The 17,922-nt window shown below is 51.9% G+C and overlaps 1 protein-coding gene across 1 annotated transcript in view; it reads right to left on the bottom strand.

The window, feature by feature from the left end:
• Positions 1-17,922, bottom strand: part of FBN3 (fibrillin 3) — a 111,240-nt gene that overhangs the window by 34,017 nt on the left and 59,301 nt on the right. Inside the window, exons 9-18 of the mRNA XM_074163853.1 lie at positions 11,477-11,629; positions 10,582-10,779; positions 9,557-9,700; positions 8,226-8,345; positions 5,531-5,656; positions 4,964-5,086; positions 3,977-4,252; positions 3,531-3,584; positions 1,027-1,152; positions 545-670 (exon numbers count right to left, since the gene is read on the bottom strand). Of these exons, the coding sequence (XP_074019954.1) occupies positions 545-670; positions 1,027-1,152; positions 3,531-3,584; positions 3,977-4,252; positions 4,964-5,086; positions 5,531-5,656; positions 8,226-8,345; positions 9,557-9,700; positions 10,582-10,779; positions 11,477-11,629 (1,446 nt within the window). The remainder of the gene's footprint in view (positions 1-544; positions 671-1,026; positions 1,153-3,530; positions 3,585-3,976; positions 4,253-4,963; positions 5,087-5,530; positions 5,657-8,225; positions 8,346-9,556; positions 9,701-10,581; positions 10,780-11,476; positions 11,630-17,922) is intronic.

Here is a 17,922-nt window from a genome sequence, read left to right as displayed (position 1 = left end):
GGCTAAGATGGAGCTGAATATGGCCTTCATGTACCAGAACATCTGAACCAGATGTGAGGCTACATAGGATTTGCCATTTTTCATCTTCAGAAAATCAAGGTTTTTTTCTCTAAACAGATATTTATGTGCAAAGTGCCAGTTCTCAAATGTTTGAGGACTTTGTGGTCAGGAAACAATTTCCCCCGCTCCAAACTTTCAATCCAAGCTTTCAATCAAATCCCCAAAACTTGCAATTTTGGTCAGGTTTTAGCTAAAATTTTGGGGGCCTAGAGGAAATTGTTCTGGTTTTCAGTCACTGAAAAGCCCAGATGTTCTGGGTTTGGATGTCCACTATTTTGAATGAAGTGTGAAATTTCCCCCTAGGAAAAAAGAAACAACCAAAAACCCACAAACCCAAAGGCTGGACCTGCTCCAGTTCAAACCACTGCGGTCAAAAGGGAACTAAAGTCACGCCAGACCTTGAGCTCCCTTTCAGGCAGGACCTCAGGCCATGGCTCTTCACATCTCGGGAAGATGTTCTCCGTTGCCTTCAGAATCACGTTACCTTCACAGGTATCTGTCTCCGTCCTGAAAACAAAGCCCTTGGGGCAGGTGCAGGTGTAGCTGCCGGGTGTGTTGCGGCACAGTCCGTTGTCACACAGCAAACGGTTGACAGTGCATTCATCAACGTCTGTGGGCAGAGAGATGGGGTTTCTGAGCTGCAACACCAGCGTCCCCTCTTCTACCCCGCCAGCCTAAAGAGCTCTGGCAGCAGCACCATCCTCAAAGTAATACCACTTGGAATGTACATTAAATCACATATGTATAGTTTTTTGTATAGTACCTTGTGCTCTTCCATATGGGCATGGCAGCCCTGAGTGGGGACAGCGCCCAAGGACATCAGCTGTTGTGTCACCTCTAGCTCCTGTGCAGCTGGAGGTCTGTCTCTGACTCCCAGCCTCATACGTTGAGTGTCACCCTCCTCCCCACCGGTGCCAAGCTCCTGGTTCCCCACCCCACGCTGAGCCCGGGCTGCCCTGAACTCACCCACGCAGTTCTTGCCCGTGGGATCTGACTCGTAGCCCAGGTTGCAGATGCAGCGGTAGCTCCCACGCAGGTTCTCGCACATGCCGTTGGGGCAGATGTCTGGGTTGAGGGCACATTCATTGATGTCTGCGCAGAGAAAGAAGAGAAATTAGAAGGACCACCCCAAACGCCAACACAGAAAACTTCCACCCCCTAATTCCTCATTGCTCCTTGGTGTCAGTAGCCAGCTGGGGCACCCCTCTGCAGAAATCACTCCTTCCTGTCCTACCTGCCCTCCTGGTTTGACCCAGTAAGCCCTGGAGACCCTCGTCCCTCTCCTCCTGGTGCTGTGGAGCTGGGCATCTTTGTCCTGGGGATACACAGCTGATCTAGGGTAGGGTTCTGAGCTCAGGAGGAGAGAACTGGATAGAAGCTGAGATAAGCCCAGGCTCAGTTCCATATCAAGGGCTCCCAGGTCCTTCTGTTACGTTCCTGAGTCTCCTTACAGTATCTCTATCCCAAGTACTCAGGCCAGACCATTTAATTATCCCTCCCACTGGAAAAGGTGGGAGGAAGAAGCTGTTTGTAAGGTGCTGTGAGCAGGATGCTGGGGCCAACTGGGGTAAGGGCAGGGCAGGATGGACAACCTGCCTGTGCATACACAGTCCTACCATGAGGGACCATTGCTGGGGGCAGAACAGGGAAAGGAGCACTCAGACATACTGGAGAGCACACCGTGGGCTGGCAGAGGGTCATGTCCATGCCTAGATGGTCACAGCAAAGCCCTTCCGATGGCAAAGCCCTAGTATCTCCTAGCCCAGCCATGGTCCCCAAGCTGAGAGCTTGCACAGGCTCCCTGACCATGGCTGCTGCCAGGCTGGAGAAGTCCTGATCAGGCCAAAGACTATTTCCTTTCCCTATCGCTGACATAAAGATCTGTCTGAAAGCAGCTTGAGCGGCCTGGGAAGAGAGAATTGAGGACCTGTGGCCTCTGCCTGGTTCCTGGCCCTGGCAAAGATGTGGTGGCGGTAGGGCAGGGACAGAGAAGTGTTATGTTTGGGTGAGGGCAGGGCCCGGGACAGGGGCCAAGTTCTGCGGGATGTCCAAACCTCAGTTTCAAAGACTTGCAAAGTGCCTTGGACAAACTTGCCCTAAACTGAGAGATTTTTGGATGGTTCTGCAGCAAAGGTACCACTGCCCCTGCTGCCCATGCACATGGCGGTTGGGCTTGGGTCTGCAGGGTGTCTGGCAGGGAGAGCCGGGGGCATCTCTGTCATCCCCCATCTCCTGCCCATCCCTGCTGTCACCAAGCGCCCAGCACACAGGGAGAGTAACTCAGAAGGGTGGCAGCCAGGGGGGCAGCATCTCTTCCTCTGCAGCAGCAGCATCTCTCCACCTTTTTGGCCCAGGCAAGTAGATTTCACCACGGCAAGAACCAGCCTCCTCACGGAACAGGGCAGGTTTGTGTTTGTGCAGCAGTGTCCTCGCAGTGCCCTAGTGCCAGGTGGCAAACGGCCCAGGCCAGGGCTTCCCAGACACTGCTGGCCTTTGTCTCCAAGCAGCTGGAGTTCAGTTACATCCCCGGGGAAACGCAGCCCTGGAGAGCGCTGAGCGCACATGGTCCTGGCTGCGGGCAGCGAGGGGCTGACCAGAGCGCGTCTGACGTTTTGCTTCTTGCTAGAAAGCGTCTTATCGTTAGCCTGAGGCTGACTTGGGCCAAGACACGGTGCCCTGGAAGGAAGCCCAAGAAGCCACCAGGGTTTTGCGCCTCTGGCTCGTTCCCATTTGGAAAGTTTTGAAAGGCCGTAGCTATCTGGCTGCTTCGTGCTCTTCCTGCTGATCCAAGCACTGCCCGGGGCTGGCAGCGCGGCCGCCTGCCTGACCTCTCGCACAGCTGGCTAATGCAAAGCAGCCCCTTGGCAACACAGCCCAACATGCGCTTATCACCCCCCTCTCCCTGGAAGAGCCCTCTTCTCCCGCCCCCGAGGGAGCTGGAGGGCAGAGGAGGGGAAACAAGCAAGAGGATGCAATTGGTCACGCTCTTCGTTCCCATCAAAGCGGGGAGTAAAGCCAAGCTCTGGGTGTGCATCCCCAGAAACGCAGTTCCCACAGGGTGCCAGGAATCAACCGCTTGATTCAATCCACGCTCCTCAGGAGATGTTTGCTCAACCTCAACTCATGGGGCTTTAGGGAGGAGAAAAGACTCATAGAACCCCTCTCCCCCGTGTCCAAGCTCACGTCCCTCCCACAGACCCTCACTAACGCTGAGGCAGGTTCCTGCCTGCACTGACACCCACCCAGGCTGCGCAACCCGCCCCGTGCTACTCCCAAACACCACTGACTCCCAAAAAATGGGCACAACATTCTAACTCTCCAGCACACCCTCCGTAGCGCCTGGTCTCTCGTGGCACACGCTCCCCCAGGCGCACAGCTCCACGCACACTCCGTTAAAAGCAGCTGAAAGAATGAGCCGAGAGTGACGCTACATGTGCCTGCCTAAAATCTGGTCCGTGGGGTGCACGTACCTCTGCCATCAGCTGTTATTCCAATGCCGCTGCTGCAGAGAGCCTGGAATTCAGCTGTGTAGAAAGCACAACAGAGCCGTTAGCTTTCCTAGACAGTTCACGCACAGCGACATTAATTCTGGACAACGCTGGATTTGTTGTTTTGTTTGTTAGAATGTCATCTGTGGGCTTCCAAGCAGCGTTTGTTTCTACTTCTGCAGTGTGTATTTTAGAGCCGAATACTCGCAGTTTGTGTTCCAACACTGGGAGAATCCCTGCAATGCGATCAGCATCAGGTTTGTGGATCCAACCTAAATTTTTTGGCTGCGTGGCATCCCTTTCCCCCGGCCTGAGGCTCCCGTGTCACTGCCAAGCTGTCTAGGACCTGGCAGGGACCTCTCAGGGACTCAGAACGTCTCTGAGCACCTTCCTGGCTTTCTGCGAACTCAGATGGAAGAGGAGCTCACCCGAGTTTTTGGCCGGACAGGGCTGACAGGGCTCTCCGAAGCCATGGTCTGGGTTAGCACAGCAGCACTCGGACTTGGTGACGGCTCCAGGGAAGGGACGAGCGCAGGTGCCCTTTTTAATGCCTCCGTAGCAGGTGCTGCGCATGTGGGTGTCCACGCAGACCCGTCCATCCACCCCGATGGCCAGGCCCCCGAGGCACTCGCAGCGGAAGGAGCCCTCTGTGTTAATGCACCAGCCGTTCATACAGATTCCCGGCGTCTCGCACTCGTCGATGTCTGGAAGAGGAAGCACAGACTGGCTGTTACCCACCCCCAGGCAGCAGGACACACAGATGGGGGCTTTGGGCTATTTTGCAGGGAGATTTGGAGGTTAGGATGGAGCCAGAGGTGCAGTTTAGAGCATCACATCCCCTGCATGCTCTGCTGGCTGTCCCTGATGGATCAAGGGAAGGATCTTGGCTTCTTTGCCCTCCTGAGACCCAGCCCCTTCTCAGAGGAGCAGGGTCCAGTCTCTGCTCTGTTAATGGGGCAGTGACCCAGAGAATTCACACCATGTCACAGCAGCATATTGACAAAATGCTATGTTGTCCTCCTCCTCCTTTCTCCTCTCTGCCTGCACATGCTAACCTTCCCGGCTTTGGGAAGTGGCACACAAACCGGAGTGGAAAGTGCTACAGAGGCTGGGAAAGCTGCGGAGATGACTGCTGCCAGCTCCTATGGGCTGTAGAGAGCTTCCCAGCCCTGCTTAACCTCCTTCAGAAAGAGGATTTAAGCTCCAATTTGTGCTGAAGTCATGGAGTTGCAAGAACATGTTCCCTTGTGGCCATTCTGCTGTGAGGGGGTAACTTCCGGTGGCAGAGCAGGAGATACCTGGCAAAGCCTTGGTCCTTCTCAGCTCCCCTTGGCCTCAAGACACATCCCAAGTCCCCAGGAAAGTGGACGGTGGGCTGGGATGAGGGCAGAGACCAAGGTTGGGGACCTACGCACCGACACAGTACCGCCCGTTGGGAGCCAGCACAAAACCGGGCTTGCAGATACATTTGAAGCTGCCGTCCTCGTTGATACACATCCCGTTGAGGCACATGTTGGTCGTGGCACATTCATCATGATCTGGGGAAGACAAACAGGAAACATGAGGAAGACTCCCCCGTGCTCAAAAACTCTCTGTGCCCCATCTCATGGTTAAATTGCTAATTATGGCAGGGGGTGGTAATCCTAAAGGCAGAGTTCTCCCGGCTTCTCCTGGTGAGAGATGTTCTGCTGGGTCCCTGCTGCTCCTGGTACCCTGGTGATGCAGTGCAGCTCTCAGCAGGACTCAGACACCGGCTGCTGGAGAACGTCCTGCTTCCAAATCCAGCCCTGCTCATGCTCCTGGACCCCAAAACCCACAGAAGCCCTCCCACCCTTATAAAAACACCTTCCTGTTTCAGTCCTCTCATTTTAAGATGCTCTGCCCTACAGATGAAGGGAGCACAGCACAGACTGGAGTAACCACCAATCCCCAGGGATCGGCTCAGTCCCAGCCTCCCCACGGCACATCAGGAAACAACTTACCGACACAGTTCTTGCCATCGGGGGTGATTTCAAAGCCAGCGTTGCAGATACACTGGAAGCTGCCATCGGTGTTAACACAGCGGCCGTTCCTACACATCACTCCGTTCATGATGCACTCATCAATATCTGGCAGGGAAAGAAACATCAGAAAGTCGCAGCGGGTGGAGTGAGAAGCAGTTGCAGCTTAATGCCCTTAGAAAACCAGGCAAGTGCTCTCAGAGCGTGCCCTGCTCCGGGATCACGCTCTTCCCCTCTGTACAGGAGAAGGAAAAGATGTGGAAAAAGCTTTTTGAATGCTCTGGAAGCAGCAAGACTTTTGTGAGGTTACAGCTTGGGGACCTCAGACCCTCCATGATGTCTTTGTCAACGGTCCCCTCTGCAACTCCGGTTATCCTGGGGCTGTTCAAGTCCACAGGAGACAGTAAAAGCGCTCAGACCAACAGCCACGGACTCAGGTGAGCCATGGAGAGGTGGTCCCGGTGCCTCAGCAAAACGAATTCCAGGACAGAAGCTGGGGTACAATGGGACTGCAGCATTGCCGCACATCGAGTCCAACAGAGGGCCACGAAGATGATCAGAGGGCTGGAGCACCTCTCCTATGAAGACAGGCTGAGAGAGCTGGGGTTGTTCAGCCTGGAGAAGAGAAGGCTCCGGGGGGACCTCACAGCAGCCTTCCAGTATCTGAAGGGAGCCTACAGGAGAGCCGGAGAGGGACTCTTTGTCAGGAGATGTAGTGACAGGACAAGGGGTAATGGTTTTAAATTGGAAGAGGGGAGATTTAGATTAGATATTAGGAGGAAATCCTTTCCTGTGAGGGTGGTGAAGCACTGGAACAGGTTGCCCAGGGAAGTTGTGGATGCCCCATCCCTGGAAGTGTTCAAGGCCAGGCTGGATGGGGCTTTGAGCAACCTGCTCTAGTGGAGGTGTCCCTGCCCAGGGCAGGGGGGTTGGAACTAGATGATCTTTAAGGTCCCTTCCAACTCTAATCATTCTATGATTCTATGATCAAGAACGTGATGGCCACTCACTCTGGGAGATGGGCCACTGAATGCCTCTGGGTAAAGAGGAAAGAAGAAAGGAAGAGGACTGTCTCAAGCAGGATTTGTTACTGACCCTTTGTCAAGAACCGGGGAAGTTGGAGGGGCTATTTTATGAGCAAATCACAGAAAACCAGTAGTCTGGTCCCAGCAGCAATGGACAATCCAAACACTGTGTAGACTAGAACATCTCTGTTATGAGGGAAGGCTGAGGGACTTGGGTCTTTTTAGCCTGGAGAAGAGAAGACGGAGGGGGGATCTGATCAACACCTATAAATACTTAAAGGGTGGGTGTCAGGAGGATGGGGCCAGTCTTTTCTCAGTGGTGCCCAGGGACAGGACAAGAGGGAACGGGCACAAACTGGAACATGGGAAGTTCCATCTAAACATGAGGAGGAACTTCTTCACCTTGAGGGTGGCAGAGCCCTGGAAGAGGCTGCCCAGAGAGGTGGTGGAGTCTCCTTCTCTGGAGACATTCCAAACCCGCCTGGACATGTTCCTGTGGGACCTGCTCTGTGTGACCCTGCTCTGGCAGGAGGGTGGCGGAGATGATCTCCAGAGGTCCCTGCCAGCCCCATATCATTCTGCGATTCTCCTAATGTGGAGAAGTTTGCTCGAGAGCAGCCTGGCAGAAAAAGGTCTGAATCCCAGATGAAATGGAGTGGCCCTGCACAGAAGCAAACCTCCTTTTTGGGCTGTATCAACAGAAGAGCTGAGTGTAAGCCCCATGGGACAGTTTCTTGTTCTGACAGCTAAGAGAGGCCACAGCTGAAGAATGACATCCCATTTTTGGCACCACACATTAGAAAAGATAAAGACAAAATGGAGGAAGTTGAGAAGATAAAAACCAGGACAATGAGAACCTTAGAAACATTATCAATGAGAGGAGATTGAGAGTTGTTGCAGTTGTTTAGTCTAGAAGGGAGACGACAGGGGGGTTACAAGTTGCAGTTTCCCAACGTGTGAAAAAATGTTGTAAAGGAGACAGTGATGAACCAATTTGCACAGCCAGAAATAGAACCATAAGAAGAATTCAGCTTAAAAGAGTTCATGTGGAAATTAGGAAAGCTGTTCACATTGTCAGGCAATAGGGGGGGTCCTCTGGAAACCCCTTCATTAGAAGCCACTTGACAGAAAAATAAATAAAAAAAATATCAAAGGTCGGGCACTGACAGGGAAATCTGCTTTTGCTTCTCGTTCACATGGGACATCACCTCCCCATCATTCCCTTTTAGCAGTCCCTCACTCAGAGCACCATCTTGCTGCAAGACACTGACAGAACAACTTTGCTAGAAATCACAAGCCCTGCATCGATAGAAACATTCCTCAAAATCCCATCTTTTGTCAAAGCAAAACGTTGTCATCTTTAAATCAAGTTGTGCTCTTGAAAAGGACTCTAAGTTCCTTGATTGCCGCTACCTCATTTTAAGGTAAATAAAGGTAGAGGAAACTTCTCCTGGACAGATTTCAGGACGCTGCTGGAAGCTCAGTTAAGTTGTTGTGAAATCCCATCACACACTTGGTTGGGAGGTTGTTTGGTGCTGGGGGGTCCTCGCTCTCTTTCCCCTTTACGACCATTTTCCTTTGCTACCTAGGTCTCTGCTGACACTCTCGGGGCACCCTGTGTCCCCCAAAAAGGAGAGAGGGAACAAACTTACCAATGCAAGCCTGCTTGGTCGGGGTGCTCTGGAAGCCTTCGTGGCACTTGCAGTGGTAGGAGCCAGGGGTGTTCACGCAGTCGCCGTGCACACAGGGGCTGCTGGAGCACTCATCCACATCTGCAAGAAGAAAAGCCTAAACCCGTGAGTCACCATTAGACACAGCAAACTACCAGGACAGGCAGCAAAGGCTGTATCCTGTCAGCTTGACACCGCTCATTACAGGTTTCCACTTGGACACCAAGTCATTGGCTATAACTCTTTGGATACAGTCCTCCAGCCAATTCCTAATCCATCCAACAGTCCATTCACCAAACCCGTAATGCTCCGATTTTGAGGTAAGAATGTTGTGGGGAACTCTATCAAAGGCCTCTCAGAAGTCCACGTAGGTGACATGCGTAGCTCTTCTCTTTTTCACCAATGCAGTCACTCTATCGTCAAAGGCCATTAATTACTGAGGCACAAATTGCCCTTGATGAAGTCACATTGGCCGTCTCTAATCACCTCCCTGAGTTCCGTATCTTCCCTTCTGAAGAGTTTACAGCCACCAACTGCAGTGCTCCAGTCACACGATTAGTCCCACCACATTTCAGTGTAGCTTTCTAGCTGCACAGCGACTTCCAACTCCTCCTGTTTGATAGCCACACTGCATGCATTGGTATAGAGGCACTTCAGCTGGGCCATCAACACCCTCACCTTTTTAGAGGAACACACCCTAATTCCTCTCAAGCATTTTACAGGTGTTTCCTTCTTGGTTCCTAATACATCAGTAGCCCCTGGCTCTTCTCTGTTGCTCAAAATTCCATCCCCTTCTCCCACTAAATCTAGTTTAAAGCTCTCCTTGTAAGTCTGTCCACCCTTTGGCAGAGACCTTGCTCCACTTGATCGGGTGAATCTCAGAAAAAATAGGCTACTTATAAAATGGTAATTCTCTTGAAAGATACCATCCTTCTAATTTCTTGGAGACCTCAAGCTTCTGAGAAGGTTTGCAGAGCCACCAGCTAGCTGGGGTGATCATAGGGGCCACAGCCTATGCCTGTGGGGCAAGCAGAGCAGGCAGCAGCCCAATAACTGGCATCCCTGCCCTGGGGCTAGTTCCATGAGGCTTCCCACAGTGTGAACTGGCCACTGCTAAGTCAATGGCAACGCTGTGGCTACCAGAGTTGTCACCCTGGGTGTTCCCTGAGGGGCAGACATATCCTTTCCATCACGCTGCTTCATTACCGGACACAAGCCCTCTATCTCCAGCCTCTTGCGAGGACCTGTGACTGGGATGTGGGGGGCTCTGACTGGGATGGGGGCTGTCGGGAGCTCTTGGGGGACCTACTCACCAATGCACTCTCCGCGCACGTCCTGCTTGTAGCCCATGTTGCACTCGCAGCGGTAGCTGGACGGGGTGGGGATGCAGCGGCCGTTCAGGCAGAGGTTAGTGAAGTGCTTGCAGATGTCAATGGTCTGGTTCAAAGTGGCAGTTCCTGGAAAGCACGGAGAGAGCATCAGGTAGAGGATTACGGCTCCCTTGATCGTCCCCAGGAAGCAGGGTCGGTAAGTCATAGAATCATAGAATCATCCTGGTTGGAAGGGACCTTTCAGATCATCGAGTCCAACCATCAACCCAACACTGCCCAAACCACCACTAACCCGTGTCCCTCATCCCCACGTCTGCCCGCCCTTTAAATACCTCCAGGGACGGCAACTCCACCCCTTCCCTGGGCAGCCTGTGCCAATGCTTGATAACCCTTCCAGGGAAGAAATATCCAAACACCGTGATGGATCAGTGATGCTCCTGAGCCCTGAACACCCACAGGGCTGCAGACACAAACTCAGCCTCCTCAGGAATCTCTGCCAGGTGCTGCAGTACCTGGCCCGCCCCTACCCCACCGACACGCACAACATGGCCCAGCCTCTCAGAAGCGAGGTGGGAATCAATATTTATGGACATCCAGTGCATTTTCACAGGCATCAGCCTTTAGAAGGAGCTGTTCGGGGGTGTCCAAGGTGGTGGGAAAACTAGTTTTGTTTTGGGGAGGCAGAGAGCGAGGCGGTGACGTGAAAGCTTCATTCCTCTTTGGTAATTAGAAAGATATTCTGCACCGGAGCCAGGCTCGGCTCCCTCGCTCTGCCAGCAGACGCTGTTTGATCTGCTTCTGGGCTCAGCATCCTGCACAGCATTAGTGTCACATCCCATCGCTCCCCCCGTGTCAAAATAAACCTCGTAGCTGGCGGAGAGCACGGGCGCTTCGCTGGTGTGTGCGCGGCGCAGGGACGCGGGCCGGCACGCAGGCAGAGACGCTGCCCGTCTTCTGAGAGAGGCAGCCAAATTGGGTCAGCACAGTAAGAAAGTCATTTTAATTACCAATGCTTGAACTTCCTGGGCCCATTCCAGGCAGACCTGGGATCCCGCCTTGTCCATTTGCCCCATTTGGTCCGATGCCTCCGGGCCCGTTGAGTCCCGGCCCAACACCATTGGGCCCGAATCCAGGAATTCCTGGAAAGTTCCCAGGGAACCCTGGCACGACCGGGAGTCCTTCGATGCAGAGCCTGCGGTACTCATCTGAAACAAAACAGCTGCCTTAGTGCTTTTCCAAGAGTTCCTGAATCCCCCTCCCGCCTCTGCCAGAGAACAGAGGGATAGAGATGTACCGGCAGGGAGCAAAGAGGGTGGGTGCTGATGGGAAGAGGGCAGATGGGCGAGGAGGGCTTTAACATCCTCCACTCTGGAGGAGATGATGAGACACAGCTTGCCAGGGTGTTTGGCAAGAGCTTTTCGGGATGCATGGGACCGCTGGCACCCTGGGGTCCCTTCAGGCAGGACACAGGAGGGGGCCAGACACGGTAAAGCTCTGCCCTGCTCAGAGCTGGTGATGAAAGAAGAAAGGCGGAGAGATGTATCTACAGCGCTGAGCCTCCTCACGGCCTCCTGCAGCCTGGGCTCACCCCCAGTTGGCCCCAAGGTTAGATTACGGCGGGAGCCAAAGAGAGCTGAAGGGGTAGGAGGAAAGGGATAAATTCTTGCCTTGGCTGAACTCATCTGGCTCCACTTCAGATGAGACCCAGGCGGGAGAGCCAGCATCCCCGTGTGACCTTTCTCTGGGTGTTGTGTTGATGATTCTCCACGTCAAGCCTGGGGTACCACTAGGGCTACCAGAGCCACGGGTTGACCCGGCAGCAGGTGGAGGTCCTTTGCGTTGCAGTTACCAGAGCCCCGGGTTGACCCGGCAGCAGGTGGAGGTCCTTTGTGTTGCACTTACCAGAGCCCCGGACAGGGCACATCTCCGGAGTCTGGCCAATGGCCCAGCAACGCCCCGAGTCACAGCAGCACTGCATCTTGGTGTACTGGCCAGGGAGGTCCCCGGCACAGCGGCCCCCGATCAGAGCAGAGAAACACGTCCCAATCCGCTGGTCTGCAGAGAGGGAGAGCAGAAGGAGACACGTTCACACCGTGTTATCACCATATTCTTGGTTGGGTCCTGAGCGCCCATTCCCAGTGGTGCCTCTTCTGGCTGTCCAATGTCCCAACCTGACCTCCTGTTCTGCCTCATCCTCCCACATCATGAGGTTCTCCAGCACCTCCATCTGGAGCACAACAAGGCTGTAGGGCCAGGTCTTATTCCCCAGTATTAGATCTCACATTCCCATTTAGGCTCCTAAATACCATAAGCAGCCTGACCGAGAGCCAGAAACAGGCAGCAGTTGGGCAGTCCCTCTCCACTGGATTCTCCACTGGGAGCTGTCTTCCTTGCCGTGCAGGAAGGACAAGCTGACCCAGAAGATCCTGGCTGAATTCACAGAGCAAAAAACAGATGAGACCCCCCACCTCATCCCATCTTTCCTCACCTTCCCAAAGAAATGGGATTATTTACAGGTGTCTCCTTCCTCTCACTAGAGTTCCTGATGAGAGTTGTCAGGGTTGGGTTGACCCAACACACCATCTGGGAGAGGAAGCAGGTGATGGGGAGCTGGTCTGCAGGAGACCACTGCAAACGTTGACATTTCCACTACTGAACAGCCTGAGCCATCCCCTCAGTGGGAACAGATAAACTGTTCTGGACTAAATATTTAACAAAATTGCATTTTGGAGCTGAAATCTCCATTCAAGTTCCTCCTCTGATGTTAGTGTCTGTCTTGCTTATTTGGATTGCATTTGTGACGAAGGGTTGGCCATCAGTGCCCATGTAACAGTCCAACACGCCCTTGAACTTGGCCATGTGGAAATGGCAGCGTCTTCTCCTCTCTTGGGCTGTTGGACCCAGCATGGCATATTTTCCTCTAACTCCTGCCACTAAAAACACTTCCCTGTGATAAAAACAATCCAGCGCTGCCTGCTACTATTTTGAGGGTTCCCAGACAGCGAGGGGGCATTCCCCAGCCATTCCTGCTCCAGGCTGAAGCCTTGGCTGCGATAGTCCTTTCCCAAGGTGGTCAGCCATCTCCTACATCACTTTGGTCAGGCTGGGAACAAGGTGCAGCCCTTCCAGCAGCCCTTCCAGCGTTAGTCAGTGATCCCCAATGTTGTGCTAAGCAAGGACCTTTCCACAGTCACCTCAGGTCTGACCAGGACCTGCCTCTCCTTCCCATGGCAAATGTCCCACATCCCAGGCTTCCCATGAGGAAGCATTCCCTGCCAGGTCCCAGTGATCCCAGCATCTTTCTCCGTTTAACAAACGGAGCTGTTCCTAGTTCCACGTCCCTCCAGCCTGATCGCTCCCATTCCCAGCGGATTCCTGTTTCAGGTCATGGGTTAGTTCCCACAGCCTGGACTGAGCTGGGAGGAGAACGAGCCCTGGATGGTGGCCACCCGTGAGCGTGGCCAAAGCCACAGACACCGAGCCTGGCACCGGTGTTAGGTGTGTGTGGCTTCTGGAAAAGGCCCAGGAGACTGAGGGTCTTTCACAAGTCTAGCAGGCTCCGTCTGGCACCAAGTCCTCTAGGAAAACCTGGAATCTTCCACTCATTCATCTCCTGTCCTTGTTTCTCAAGTAAATTAATGAGGGGGAAAGTCTAGTCTGATTTGTCATCTGTGCCTCTATACTGACATTAGCCAGCGGGCTGACACTTTCCTGAAATATAATTGAAATTAATTGCATGGAGCTGTTTGATCTGCGGGCTGTGGTTACATTTCTTCCCTAATCACAGCTCGGTGACTTGCAGGGGACAGTGACCCCATTTAAAGCCAGGGTGACTAAACCAGCAGGTCTTTTCTCAGCTACATCCTTTCCACCATTCTGAGTTCAGCATGAAGTATTCCCTTTTCCCAAACCTTCTCCACCAAAGAGACTTGCAGAAAGGAAGACAGACTGGGAGAAGGGAAACTCGAGTGAGGGGATTGAATGCATCGCCGGATTAGCTCCTAAACCTCATGAAGTACAAGCCATGTGGGTGTTTGGGTCATCCCAAGCCCTTGGTCTCTGGCAAGCGGCAAGGGGACAAGAGCAATGCCCACGTCTTTGCAGGTTTCAGCAGCTTCTGGAGTGTAGAAGAGGGCTGTGTTTCCACAGCACATCGACAGGTTGATGTTCCATAAAATCTCATATTCCAGAAAGAAGCTGCTCCCTGAACACACCGGGACAGGACAGTGGGGCCATTTGGAGAAGCTGCAGCTCAAACCCTTGATGGGAGTTTAGGGTTGAGCTTAAACGAACTTCTCGATTTGAGTGTGGTAGTTTGGAATAAACCCTTTGGGCAGCAGAGAGGACAGATCCCACCCGGCTCTTTCTGTTCTTCTGTGGGATGTTTGCTGTCCCAAAAGCTGTGACACAGGGTGACAGCCAGCCAGTTAATGGGCAAGGAGTGATCTGGAGAACACAACCTCTTTCCCTGCAGACAGACAACGTGCTGACAAGTTTGACAAGGTAGGGAGGTCACAGCAGTTTGTGTAAGGGAGGGAATGGTCCAGCCCTTATTCATCTGGACAAACGTTTATTAAATTCAGCTGGTTTTGCTGCAGTTTGTAACGATCTCTCTCAGACGTGAAGGTCAGAACTAATTGAAAACTCATCTGGAGCTGCCTTGGGCGGAGAAAGGGGTGGATGGAAAGAACAGTGGGTCCCCGCAGTCCCTCTGTGACCTCCTGCAGGACCACCCACACGCTGGAGGTGGGAGCACAAAGCCGTTGCGGTTTTGTTCTGCCTTCCTCTGCGGCTGTTAAGGGAACAGGTTTGCACAATAACCTCAGTAAATCAGAAATGCTGCAGGCGAGAAAGGAGGGAAAATTCCACATGAGATTAGAGAGTGCAGAGAGGTGGGGGACGGAGCCACAGGTCTATCAGAGGTCTCTGGTTCAGAGAGGCTGGGGAGGCTTTAGAAGGTCCTGCCAGGAGCTGTTAGAGCAGGAAATTGAGTTTGACCTCCTCATAGAATCATAGAATTGTCCAGGTTGGAAGGGACCTTTAAGATCATCTAGTCCAACCATCAACATAACTGATAAAAAACCATCACTAAACCAATGATAGCAGGCCAGGAGGGACACCAAACTGGACCTTCCTGCCAGCGTCTGGCAGAGTCTGCACCCATCTGCTGGGTCATAGTGGCCTGAGGTGTGTGTCCTGATGCCCAGGAGAAGCCCCACACCAGGAGCTGCACCCTCTGAGTGACTATCCAGCCTGGCTCATCTCTATCTTCCCTTTCAACACAGACATCTAAGATCTGCTGTGCACCTACAAGGGATTTTGCAATTTTGATCCCGATGAAAACTTGATTTGTTTCTTTGGCAGTGGGGTAGGGACAGGGAGTGACAGAGCAATAGAAAGTGCGGTGAGAACTTTAAAGGGTATTTCTCTCACTTTGTGTCTTGTCACGTACAGAAACTGAGAAACTCAAGTGACCAAACCCAAAAAACTAGTGGTTGCAAAAGTCAGTTGGCTCTGACTACAAAGGACCTGGGGATTATTAGCTCAGAAGGGAGCTGCAACACAGCAGCAAGTAGCCAAAGGTCTGTCCACCCAACATGTCCAGTGGCCCTTGGTTTGCAAGGAAGAAGGGCACAAAAGGAGCCTCATACTGTGGTGAGGACACCCAGTCTAGATGGATTGATGCCATCGTATGTTCTCCTTTTCTAGAAAACTGACCAATTTCTTTCTTGTCTGGGTAGTATTAAGCTAGATGGCGGTGTCTGTCTCATTGAAGAGCCGTGGCAGAATGAAGGCACAAAGCATCCCTCTGGGCACAGCTCCCACCAAACTGCAATATCCATCCATGGCACACCTCGGCCACCAACACTTCTGCAGGAGAGCCCTGGTGCAAGCAGGAGAGCTCTGGGTGTTACTGCAGGACAGTTTCTGTGCTGGTAAGTGCTATAATAAATTCACTCCCTCCCTGGCTATTCACTCTTCTCCAAATTCACCTCCCAGTTCAACTGCTGTAAGGTTGAGTTATAAATGCATCCCTCAAATGATCATCTCTAGGGGGAAATGCTTTACAGTCCACGTCCTTGCACTGGAGTCCCAGGAACTATAGAGCCTTTCTGCACCCTCTGGTCCCTGCAGATGTCCAGGCAGAGCTCTGCTTGGCAGCATCCCTGGCTTCCTCAATGCCTTGGGAGCTGTTGAGGTGCTCTGCTCAGCCCTCCCCAGCTTCTTATCACTCTCTGTGGAGCCTACAAGCCTCATACCACTTCCCTTTTGTCTTTTCTTGCCCTCATAAATATTATCTCCTCATATTTCCTTTTTCCTTCTCTATCCTTTCCTGGATAATGACCAAAGAGAGCAAAAAGGGTTCTCCAGGTAGGTAGGGTCCTCAGTAACACACTCACAACCTTCTCTGAGCCCAGAACTTTGCAACAATAAGCAAGATCTGGCCCTACCTGGAGCTTTAGGCAGCAAATCTGCTGATGTTGTCCAAGGAGAGAGAAAACCCAAATCTCTCAGAGCTTTGCTGGACCATCAGGGAAGAGGAGCAAAGCAAGCAACGTGCAGGAGCGCTGACTTGCAATGAACATGGAAACGCATCTGAAATGCCATTTTTCTCATTTGAAAATTACTCTTTTAAGCTGTTCTTGAAAAGCAACCCATTGTACCAAAGAAGAGAAAAAAAAAAAAAAAGAAAGCTGAGCGCCTGCTGGAGCAGATCCTTCTGCCGCCTGCACAACGCTGAGCTTGTCTTTTACAAGCCTAAATGAATGAGACTGTTATGAACATGTGTGGGACTGGATTCTTTCTGTCAAGCGCAGGTGGTTGAATCATTCAATAAATGTTCATTTCAAACTATGACGGACTTTCTCCAGCTACGCTGCTGTTGGCATTTTACTGAGGAAGGCAGTGAAAGCGGCTAATGAGATTTGGGATCAAGTCAAGCTCAGTGTCTTGCTGTTTCAGCTGTAAAAACTACAGGAGATTATTCAAATGCAATAAAAAGGTGTTTACTTAACTAAAAAGGGAGGGGAAAGGGATGGGAATATATCAAGGCTGCCACCATAAAGTCACCACGTACCCAGCACTGGTGCCCCATGATGTATGAGACACGGCGGTCACTTCCAGTCTAAACATCTGCGAGGTGACAGTGCGACAATCTCCTCTGCTCTCTCCTGATGCTGTTTGTGCTTTAAGGGTGGCCACGTTATTTATTCATTTCCAATCTTTTCCAAATTTGATTTATTTCAGAGGATGTAAGTTGCGGCCTGGAACTACCATAAAGTCTCAAAACGAGCAGTAAAACCCCCTCAAACGACAGAAGCGGGGTTTGCAAAACACGGATCCCGGGGCAACAACGCCCCAATGGTAAGGGGGCCTTTTGCCAGAAAAAATATTGTCTGTCCCAAAAGGTGACAGCACACCAGCAGCACATGTTAGCTGAGGGAAATGGCTACGGCATGATGCATTGAGTTCAGATGCAATCATAGTCCGCTGCAGCTAACTAAGCTTTAGACTATTTTTAAATGTGGACTTTCTAATTTTATTTAGTTTTCATTTCTTGAAGCGCTTGGTTTCAAGGAAAGTGGAGAATTGTCCATATGACTCATCCGACAGCCGTCACACCCCTCCGGGCTTATGGCAGGGTCTGGGAACCAGCGAGGCAAAGAATTTCATTCTCATTAAAAACTCTCAGATTCCCAAACGAGGTGACTCGTACGTTATACTTTACAACATTTTTCTTTCCGGAACTAGAACACAATTAATTTTTACTCTAGGTTCTGTGGGTATAAAAAAATTGGGAATTTTTTTTTTTCTGTATGAACGTCCAGGATTTTCAAGAGAAAGCTGTACCTGACATTTTCCATAGCACTAACAACGATCTTTGCCTTTTTTTTGTTACGGTTCCTCATTACAAACCCTCTCATCCTTGTCTTTCTAAAGGCAAATTAACTTCCCCATCAGTGAGACAAACCCCGGGATTCATTTGACTAAATAAGTGCCCCTGCTGAGAGCAAGTAAACAGAGAACCGATCTATTTATCACATAAACTGTCATCTGTTACAAAGAGAAATGGACCATCAAATATTTACAACGGAGTCAGAAAGCAATTTTGATGTGTTAAACATGCAAGATTCAATCCAGGCTCTGTAATCTGGAGGCGTAAGAGCTCCTCAGCCTGGGGAAAGCTCGCCTGGAGTCAGGCCAGTTCTGGGAAGCTTCGAAATACAGACACCGTGAGCCAGACTGAGCTGGGGTTGGTGGGGGGGGGGGCAGGTATGTCAGAGCTGGTGGAACAGCACATACCAGCCCCACCAAGCCCTTCGTGCAGTCTGCAGGATGGGGACGGC

The sequence above is a fragment of the Numenius arquata genome, chromosome 25 (assembly GCF_964106895.1).
Source record: "Numenius arquata chromosome 25, bNumArq3.hap1.1, whole genome shotgun sequence".
NCBI lineage: Eukaryota > Metazoa > Chordata > Aves > Charadriiformes > Scolopacidae > Numenius > Numenius arquata.
This window is presented reverse-complemented; position numbering and strand designations above follow the sequence as displayed.